At 29.8% G+C, this 10932-nt stretch overlaps 1 protein-coding gene across 6 annotated transcripts; it reads right to left on the bottom strand.

The window, feature by feature from the left end:
• Positions 1–2823: 2823 nt before the first annotated feature.
• On the bottom strand, positions 2824–5748 carry LOC148205448 (putative E3 ubiquitin-protein ligase RHB1A). 6 transcript variants are annotated; one of them, XR_015783263.1, is made up of 6 exons: positions 5594–5748; positions 4829–4953; positions 3652–4084; positions 3421–3530; positions 3218–3318; positions 2824–3123 (listed from the first exon to the last, which is right to left on the bottom strand). XR_015783263.1 is itself a non-coding variant. In XM_088103247.1 (5 exons), the coding sequence occupies exons 2-5, from the start codon at positions 4895–4897 to the stop codon at positions 3289–3291; spliced, it is 642 nt and encodes a 213-aa protein (XP_087959373.1). In that variant the 5' UTR covers positions 4898–4953; positions 5594–5748; the 3' UTR covers positions 2824–3288. The 6 variants fall into 6 exon arrangements, 5 of the variants coding, with proteins under 5 accessions (XP_087959373.1, XP_087959376.1, XP_087959375.1 ...); XM_088103247.1 differs by having other exon boundaries at positions 2824–3318; XM_088103250.1 differs by having other exon boundaries at positions 2824–3318; positions 3652–4081.
• Positions 5749–10932: the final 5184 nt, after the last annotated feature.

Raw genomic sequence — 10932 nt, 5'->3', positions numbered from 1 at the left:
TCCTTTATCAATAATCCTTAAATTGGATGGAATTGTCTAAATATATGTTTGGATCAGTAATAAGATCTTAATTCCTTAGTATGTGCAATTTCTCCATTGTTGTCGACAGGGGTCAATTGGATCCCGTGTTAGAAAATCGCAAAAACCTAAAAAAATGAATTTTTTTATCCAAACAACATTATTTTGATACACTAGAAACAACAATTTATTCGACAATTATTCTTATTTTGAGTAATTATAACTTAAAATTTCACCATTCAAACAAAACACAAAATCAAGAATAAACTATTATCTCCTTTATTAGTTTGCATTTGATCCAATACCTATAAATAAGAACTTTAAAATTCATATGAAACAAATGTTTTACCTCATCACAAGTAGAAATGAAGAAAAATATTATAATAGACTTAATTGGTCTCCAAATTTAAGGTTAGTGTCTAGTTGGTATTCGCTTTTAAAAATGTCTTAATTGCGTCCTCGTATGGTATAATTGGCAAAAATAGAGTTAACTTAAAAGAAGACTGCATTTTTTTTCCTCTCGTGTGGTCCTTTGACTATGCTAAGAAAAATAAATCTTTTATGTCATGACAAATCCTTGCACTTTGTCTACCTTTATTTTCGTACAAAGTGAAAAAATAATAATAATAAATACTTATACAAATATATAATAGGACTTCTTTCACCGTGTGTACTTTGTTTTTTTTTTTACAAAGTAACTTTTTAGAATAACTATTTCTTTTTACTGAAAATATAGACACCTATTAATTTTCTTGAAACTTTTTCATTTGTTTTTTATTTTTTAATATTTTAGACTATAATTTTGTAATCACTTCATTTAACTTTTAAAGAAATATTTTTATTTTAATAAACTTGTATTAAAATATTGAGTTTTTTAAAAAATTTAATAATACAAATGCACCACAAAGCAGGTTTTCACTAAAAATAAATAATTAATAATATATATTTCTTTGTATCATAGTATATATATATATATATATATATGAATTTTTTCTTATTCTTTAATATTTTATGATTTTTTATTAGTCATTATACGACTAAAGTATTCCATTGTTTTAGTTAATCTATTAAAAAAACATATAAATTCATATATGTGTTATAACAACTATTTACAATAAAATTATAGAAATTATGTATATTTAATTTGATATTAATAATAATAATAATTTTATTATTTTTAATTATTATAAAAAATTTGAACAGTAATAAATGTGTTTTCATAAGTAAATAATAATAGAGATTCAAATTTAAAATATCTCAATGTTATATTATTTTAATTAGATATATATTATAAATCTATACCTATATATATATATATATATATATATATATATATATATATATATATATATATATATATATATAAAGTGAATTTATTTTATCGTCATTAATTTTTAATTTTATGCTTTAAATATATTGTTTTTAAATTAAAATAAGCATATATATAGAAGACAATGACTTCTACATCCAAAGTATATTTTTTTATACTAAATTTATCTCTTCTAATGATATAATTTTACCATATACTTTATATAAATTAAATTTCGTGTTTAATTTTCATTTTGTAATGTTATTTATGAGAATGTTAGAATTTTTTATTCTTTGTGCTTTCTTTTTTTCTCCTCAAAATCATAATAAAGTAAATTCAAATTGGCCACAAATTAAAATTGAAATTGAAAATTTTATAAACACGTAGTTATTAGGTTGTTGTCACCACTTGGCAGACAAATTTTGACTCTCAAGATTTATCATTATGGTGTGAAACTATTTTATATGTTTTTTTTTTTTTCAAAAAATGTAAGTACATCAAGTTACAGAACAAATGACCAAAGGAGAGAAAAAAAAGTGGCAAACTTTTTTTACTAAATCACCACCAAGTTAACTCCATTTCTGAAAATTTAACGAAAGAGACTTGAGTGATGCAATTATATTATATGAGAACATTTTTAAAAGTGGATACCAACTAAACACTAACCAAACAATTAAGCCATTATAATAATTTAACAAGACTTAACCACTTGAATTTTATATATTCAAAAATTACCAAAATTAGTCATTAAATGTGTGTCACCTTGGATATCTTAATATATTCTTATACCAAACTTATAATGCGTACAAAAAATATAATTATATTGAGTATACTACTTTCAATTATTCAGTTCAATGAGAAAACTAGTTTTCCTCTCATTATTCTCTTAAATAATGAACTCAATGATAAGAGTATGATTTCTTTTGTCCTTTCAATCTATTATATATGCATAATCCTATGAATACGTTCTCGTAATAATAGATCTCAATATCAAATATAGTTTTAAAAGAAGTTTCATACGCCTAATATATAATTGATTTTTGTTGAATATCCTATAAGCTTTTTATTTAAATCCTTAAATTAAATATTTATTTATATTTAGGCTTAAATAAATTTAATTTTTTTTTCAATTAAATACCCTACAACATTTTATATTTTTGAGTATTCAATATTTTTTCATTGTTGGTCAGAGCTCTTATAATTTTTTCTTTCCGTGTCAATGTAATAACTGGTCATTGCGTAAGACCAAAATGTTGGCAACACCTGTAATATCATGACAGCACATTTATAACCAAGTCAACACACTAAAACTACTTTCAATTATTCTTAAAAAAAAATTGTATCCTTCAGTATTTTTATCATAAAAAAGAGAGTATATTTTGCATCATATGATCACGGATCACGTATCATATGTTAATGGGGGTAATAGAGTTATTCAACACTAATACATGGAATAACTAACATAGACGTTGAGAGTAGAAATGACTCAAGCAATATATAAAACTTGAACAAAAGATTGAGTATTAAAAACAATCCAAAAAGACCAGGAACTTATTTAAGCCTAAAATATACAATGTGAAGTAACACCTCAAACGAAGAACTAGTATTCCCACCTTTATAAAAGATCAAAGAGAGAGAGCATCCTACCATTCTTTGACAATGTAACAAAAGTTTTACAATCAACAAGAGAAATCATATTGGCTGCTGTTTTCGGATGTAACATCCAGATATCACTTTGAAACATGCTAATTCATAAAACTATGAAAGAGAGAATATTTCCTTCAATTTCCTGTATGCTGCAACGCAGGGGACAGTGAGTAAAAAATGGAATAATCCAGAAAACAAAGAAAACGAAACAATCCAAATACAGCCATCAATTCAGGTTGCTACCATATTAAAGTCATGACTTTGTAATCTCGCTTCTCACACACACTATATTTGAACTCCTAAGTTGACATGTATTATTCAATGGGAGGGTTGAAAACCAAATCCTGCATTAGAAAAAGACAGAATTGTTCAAAGTATCATATTCATTAGGACATATTCGAAATGATGTGAAGATAGAAGAGAGATTGAGAATTATTGGGAGAAACCTGATCGCACACAGGGCAAGTTTCACTTCTTTCCATCCATTCCAGAATGCATGCAAGGTGAAAATGATGGTCACAATTTGTTGCGAGTTTTGGATTCTCTGCATCATATTCTGCTAGGATAACAGGATATACATCCGTCATCAGTAAACATAATAACTGTCACGTAATAAATTACCTGATTAATACCATCAGCTAGAAATATTTTTAAAAAAGGAGCTAAGAGAACATCACCTTCTAAACAAATTGGGCATGTATCCTCCTCTTCTACTAAAATTACAGGTTTTCCAGGCTTTGCAAGTTCAATTTCAGAACCCTTAGCAGAATCTATCTCTAGATCAGCCTGAACTTTGCATTCTGATTCCTTCAGCTCTTCCATCTTAACTGGGGTCCCATGATTGTCTCCAGATACTGGTTCTTGAATTGCACTAGAATCTGTAGAAAGCAAGGGTGCATTATGCTTGTCACTACGAATTTCTTGAGCTGCAGGTGGAGTTTGAGTGGTACCAAACGTAACATTGAAAGGGATAGGAGCAGGAGGAGGTCTATAAGTATCAGGAGATGACGTATCTAGATTAGTATCAACCAAGAGTCGCCCAGAGAAAGAAGAAGCGGCACCCTGGTGAGATGATAGAGGAACATGCTCCTCTGGTGCTCTTGGATACTGCTGAGATAGAAAATGCAGAAAATGAAGCAATTTTATAACATTTTGAGATCACAATCATAGATAGTAAACAACGGAAAGCAATCATAAACTCAGTTACTTGAAACAGCCTTCAAAATCTCATTGACAAAGCATTAAAAAGCTGCACCTTATATGATTGATATTTTTTATCATGAGCAAAAATGTTCATTTTGGTCCTCTAAGAATTAGGCGTTGCGTTAATAAGTTGAATGATTCATCCTTCCTTTATGATCGCATCATAGTAGTCTATAAAGGTTATTATGACACTAAATTGGGTCCTCAAAGTGACATCATATCAGTTAGTTCCCCAAAAGACGAAACTGATGGCATTCAGCTATCACTGGAGGATCAATTATATGTTTCTTTATAATAAACGGAAGACTGTATGTTGATCAACTTCACTTATTATCAGTTTCCTTTCTTACACGAATAGACTTCATTGAGAACATTCTTAAGCCTTCCCTCAGTAGGTGGCAAACCAAGTTACAAGCATCTTCCGTGCCAAATCTGTCTATCACACAATCTATGTCTTTCCCTCCTTTTCGGTTTTGTTGAAGAGAAATAAAGCACTGAATATAAGTGGAAAATTTTCTAACCACAAAACAGTGAAATCGATGCATGTCCCGCAACAATAAATCAAACCCTCCTCAGAAAAGCAAAGTTAGGCAAAAGCTAAAAATAAAATAAAGTAAAAGCACAAAATTCAATTATGAAAAGCACACTGACATAATAGTAGGCAGGTGGAGCGCTCAACACAGTCTCCTTAGAAGAACAACAGCAGCAGCAACCGCCCATCACGCCTTATCTCCAGCATCCAAAAGTAATTATAGCTACTGAGTGCATCATTTCACCTTATACATGCAAAACCCCTTCAGATGATTAATTAATACAAAGACCATGATTCTACATTTAAAACCACACACACACACAGGGTGGATAATTCAACTTCATCACCATATGCATGTACAATCCCTCCACATAGTTAATTATCATAAGAACAGGACTTCTCACTAATCCACACACGCAAGCAATCACGAGAGTCAGCAACCCATTCAGTTATCGCAAATTCACGATCGTGCGTGGAAATCACTCTACCTCAGCGAAAGAGACTAATTATACCTAACTCTCCGAAACGCAATCAAATTCATCAAGACCTATTACCAAATTTTAAATAGAAAGTAAATACTGAGGAAAACGATCAGAACTGGCCGCGATTGATTTGAAACTTGAAAACAGGGATTGATAGAAAAGCGAAACAGATAAACAGATAAATCTCAGGAGAAAGTTCAACGAATTCATTTTGAAGCAGTCATCAAGTATCAACAGAATATAAAGAAAAGGGGAAAACACGATAAATCAGTTACAGCAAACAAAAATTAAAAACGACACAGTATCCAATAGCTGAGCTGATAAGCATGGAAAGGAGGGGATATGAGCAAGTAATGAGTCCGAAATCAGCAGAAAGATAGGAGTGGCGAGCGAGAATGGAACCTTGAGATTGAGAATTGAGAAATCGAAATTCAGCAACAGAAGACGAGAAAGAAAAAAGAAGAAGAAGAAGAAGAAGAAGAAACTGCGCGAGTGATTGCTTTCGTTGGTATTTGACACGATGATGTGTTGGTGTGTGTGCGCAAGTGCCGAGCAGGTTTACGTGTACGAGAAAAGAATTGCACGGAAAAATTGAAAATTCCCCCCACTTACCCCTTTGTTAGCTTTCGTCATTCCTCCTCGCATCTCAACCGTTCACTTCCTCTTGTTTCTACTAATCAAACGCCCAGATTTGATTTTCTTTCGTTTTATGACCCGTGGTTCTTTATCGATAAAGATGAGATAAATAAAGAATATGTGGCTCCATCATGGAAAATGAGGATCATCCACCCGATATTGTATGTTTCTATTCCTGATAATACAAACTTAATAAATATGATTACTTAAATCTTCACAGCGATTATGAATCCATCAAACCTCTTTCTACGTATAATTATTGGATGTGTTAAGAGATTATTAAAAAACAATACAACTTAACTGTATTTTGGAAGTGACTAATATTAAGCTCCCTTTTAAACAATTAATATTTATAAACTTAGTTACCTAAATATCTAAATCAACGCGTATAATTATTGGATACGCAATAGTCAAATAAAGGATGACTATTCTTCTATTAATTAATTTTCATCTTTTGACGATGATATTATACAAATTATTCAAGAGACACTCTGCGCTGATAGAATTAGTTTACATTTGATTTTTATGTTTTTAATTTAATTTATAATTAATAATAGTACAGAAAGTTGTCCAATCATTTTAATTTCCGTGTGTTAGTTTGAGACTTGTCCGAAGTTCAACTATTCAAAAACTAAAATAACTGGATACTTTAACAATATATTTCTGATAATATTTTAACATCATTCTATATGTCATTGGTACAAAATTATTCTACAATCAATAATAATAATCATAAACACCACTAGACCAAACACAGAATAACACGTAAATGATGTTAAAATGTTGTCAAATATTATTATCCTAAAATAACGTTTATGTTAATTAAAGAAGTTAACTGAATGTAATTTAATTTTAGTAATTTCATCTAAAACAAACTCCATTTAAAAATAATATTCTTCTTAAAAGTAACATTTTCTTAGAACTTAATATAAAATAAAATAATATCATTAAACAAAAGAAGATAATCAAAATTTATTTATATTTTCTTAAATCAAATTCTTTCATCCTGCACTTTTTTTTATCTCTCATATTTAACATTTATATTTGAATTTAATGATTAGGCATTGGTAGTAGAAAATATTTCAAAGAAAATTATGGGTTGGATTAGACTGAACCTGCAATAAAAAATTATATATAAAAACTTTTTATACTGTTAGTGGATTCTTTAAATTTTATTTTAATAATAGTTTTTATAAAATTGTAACATAATTTGATCTTACGTACAATAACACACAAAAAAGTTGTCACGGTAAATCATCATACGTTGGTCAAAACGTAATTTAGCCTATTTTGAACTTTCAGGATTGTAGAATTTTGCAATTTTAATAATTGATTAATGTGAATAGTACATTATATGAATGCTAATATTAATTACTTACATTTAAATGAAAATAATGTATCTAACCTAATTAGTAAATATATTAGAATATATTTAACTGTAAAAAGTGTATTAAAATGGGTTAAATATGACGTATAACACAAAAAGACAAATTATCTTTTCTTTCTCTGTCTATAAAGAAAAAAAGAACGTAAAAGAAAAAAAAGTTTCATATTTAATTAAAAAAAGTCATAAAATTAATTTTTCGTATGTATCCATAAATACCTTGATGTTATATCCTTTTCTGCATTTTTTTTGGGTACTGATTCACACAGTTTTCTTCTTTTATGTAAACTATTTTAATGCTCATTTACTTAAATTAAAATAAAACAATGCTCAAAAAATTCAGAAACTAAAAAACAAGTTAAATCACTATTAAAACAACGAACAAAAAACGTGGATAAAATATCTTCAGGGGGCGTTTTTTTTTCTTTTTTTTAAGATATATTTTGCCCTTTGTTAAAATTAATATATTTAATATTATTATTATTATAGAGTTGTTTAGGTAACATTTTAAAATATACTAAATTTCAGTTGATAAAAATAATTTCATATATTATTCTAATTTAGTACGTTTTAAGAGGTTAATATATATATATATATATATATATATATATATATATATATAATATTGTTAATAAAAATGATTTTGTGGATTAGTTTAAATTAATTTAAAAAAAGTATGTTGATGAAATAACTTCCAATTTAAAAAAAAAAACGTTTTAAAATTAACTATAAACTTCCAATTTAACTGAAAAAAATAAAGGAAACAATTAATAAAACATCAATGTGGCTACAAAAATTTCATAGATTTCAACTCATTTATTGCATTACATTGTGTCCAAGAGGAATGAAGTATCCAGAACCATGGCCTCCATGACCAGCGGATGAAGGAGTCCCTGAGGCCGCAGAATTCCCTTCAAGCTCAGTGGCACCGCGGAATAAACTCCACCTCGAACCAATGTACCCCTACGTCCCCTCCTCTCCGGCCGCCTCCAACGTGTGGTCGCACCGCGGTCCCGACCCATCCTACTTCTTCTCTAAAATGGCATTCACCACTGAGTAAGTTGGCGCCAGCCTTGGACCTACCACCGGACTGTGCTGCACCTCACCCATTGTCACCGGTGACGACGGCTACTGTTACGACGGCGACTAAGCCGAAAATCCACTTGCCACTAGTCACCCAAAGAACTGGAAACCGGTTCTGGTTTTAGGAGGAGCTAATTCTGGAAGAGAAATTAGAAAAATTGGTTCTGGTTGTAGGGAATCTGGTTGCAGTGGGAACCTATTCCAGATGCCATTCTTTTATTTCATGCAAGGAGAGACCAGTTAAGAGAGTCACTGCCTCATTGCTCTTACTCACCTCCAAGTTGTTGCAATTATCGAACATAATGGTCACTCTTATATTTGTCTTTTAACCGTAAATAAATCATTCAATACGAACACATAATTAGTCTAAGAATAAAAAATTATCATCCATAATTTTGATATTGGAATATTACATTCTCAACTGTGATATAAGTGATGTAAGAACGCTTAATATGAGTTGGCTTCTGTTTAGATTTAATTTAAATCCAATAAAATAGGTTGGATCAAAAATATATATTCATTTTAATTAGATAATATATATTTGATTTTTTTTTTCAATTTAATTTAAATTTAATTAAATGTATACTGAGTATACTTTATTATTTAAATCAAGTTTTTTTAAAATATCTAATATATTTAACAATTATGTCCATTAGATATATGTTTGTCTCGTTTGGATTTAAGTTGATTTGTGTTAATTAAATTGACTTAAGTTAATCTGGGTTAGGAGTGTTTGACTTGACTTGAAACTTAATTTCACTTGGGTTTAAGTTAACTTGGCTCAACCTAGAGTTGCGTTGACTCGATTTGACTTTGGACATGTTATAGCTTGAAGTCAACTCAACTTTAGGTTGGGCGTGACTCAAACCCACTTTTAATTGGAATTGACTTGACTTGACATTCATCTAAGGTCGACTAGGCTTGATTTGTGTTCGTTGATGACTCGAGTCGACCTTCAATCGAGATTACTTGGCTCTTCTTATTCGAGGTCGTCTCAGGTTGACCTCCATTCGGAGTCGACTCGTGCTAACTTTTTATTAAGACGAACTCGACTTGAACTTCGTTTAGGACCATCTTGGACCAACCTTGTTTGGAGTAGACTCGAGTAACCTTTATTTGGGATAGACTCGAGTGACCTTTTATTTAGGATAGACTCAGGTCAACTTTCAATGGACCGACTCAGGTTTAACCTTTGTCCAATCCTAATTACAATTAACCTTTGTATAGAAAAGATTAGGATCAACCTTTAGTTGGAGCCGATGGAGTCAATCTTCGGCTAAGACTGACATGAACTTCAACAATGTTCGATGTAGCCGAACTTCAATAATAGTAGCTATTGATTAACTTTCGGTTGATGTTGTTCACCTTCAGTCAGGGTCTCTCCTAGGTCGACTTTTGATCAGAGTTGCCTAGACCAAACTTCTATCTAGATTTACGCTTAAATATAAAAATTAAATTACTAATTATTTATTTTTTAATCTATGCTTGATATTATTTTTAATAACTTATTCATACGAGTGTTAAATTTGAATAGGAAAATTTAAAATATCTTGAAATTGTTAAAGTCAATAGAATCTTAAATTTAAATAAGAAAAAGAAACACTTGCTAAGGACAATGGTCAAAAGATTTTTTTGTCCAAATTATAATTAAAACGTAAAATAAGAAGATTTGGGAAGAACCCAACCCACGAGCATATATATATTTTGAATGTTATGATCTGACATATCATATGGTTATTGCTAGAAATTATGGTGAGTCAGATGTATGCTCTTTTGAGTTATGAGCACACCTTTCTTCATGATGGAAAGCAATCCTCTTGCAACCACGTCATTTTGAATCCTCGTGGCGTTATTTGATTTTCTTCCACTTTTTTTTCTTCTCTTTTCTCGCATCTTTTTAGTGTCTTTTAAGATTTGAGCTTTCTTTTCAAGATTGGTTTTTTCAATGAATTAAGCCTTTTCTTTTTGAAAAAAAAAATGCATTGCAAGTATATCCAAGCTCAATATGTACTAACAAAAAATAGAAAATATAGAAGGAACATCCATGAAAATTATGGCCTGGTAAGCAAAATTTGTAATATTCTTACTCTAAATCATATATAAATTATCTAAAATGCAATAAGTTGAGAATTACATTTTAGTCCTTTTTTTAATCTCAAAAAGAGGACGAGGATATGATATATTCCCATGAGAATATAAGTTATTGTCCACGATAACTACTTACTTCAATTATATTTGTATTTTTTTTTAAATTGAGTAAATTTTAATTTTTAAATTTTTAAATGGTGAATAAACATATTTATAGAAATACTATATTATCTATAATTATATATAGAATGTGAGAACCTGATTAATTAAGCACTTAAATCCACATTCTGATCACCATTTATTACACCTTTGCCACGTCAAAACCACTCACTTCCACTCTGCATGCGCCTGCCATGTGTCACTGAGGGAACGTTCCAAAAAACGTTAGTGGAAAACAAGTGGCATGCAGAGAATGGACGTTCGTCCTGCGTGGGAAGAGAAAAATATTTTCTGGAAACCTCTTCTCCATTCCTTGCATGCTTCATCTTCTTCCCAGAAAATCTGAATTCAAATCCTCCAGCTTCTCTCTAAACTCTTTTCATCTTCTCTC

The sequence above is a fragment of the Vigna umbellata genome, chromosome 1 (genome assembly GCF_029865625.1).
Source record: "Vigna umbellata cultivar VRB3 chromosome 1, Vumbellata_1.0, whole genome shotgun sequence".
In the NCBI taxonomy this organism is placed as follows: Eukaryota; Viridiplantae; Streptophyta; class Magnoliopsida; order Fabales; family Fabaceae; genus Vigna; species Vigna umbellata.
The sequence above is the reverse complement of the archived record's forward strand: the minus strand, read 5'-3'. Positions and strand labels throughout refer to the sequence as shown.

What these genes read in the sequence shown, in the direction of transcription:
- LOC148205448 (XM_088103245.1), bottom strand. Translation starts at nt 4,897, where the DNA reads ATGGGCGGTTGCTGCTGCTGTTGTTCTTCTAAGGAGACTGTGTTGAGC. An exon ending in CTCCACCTGCCTACTATTAT is followed by an intron (nt 4,082 to 4,828) that starts GTCAGTGTGCTT and finishes CTATCTCAGCAG; the next exon opens with TATCCAAGAGCACCAGAGGA. An exon ending in ATGCCCAATTTGTTTAGAAG is followed by an intron (nt 3,531 to 3,651) that starts GTGATGTTCTCT and finishes TTATCCTAGCAG; the next exon opens with AATATGATGCAGAGAATCCA.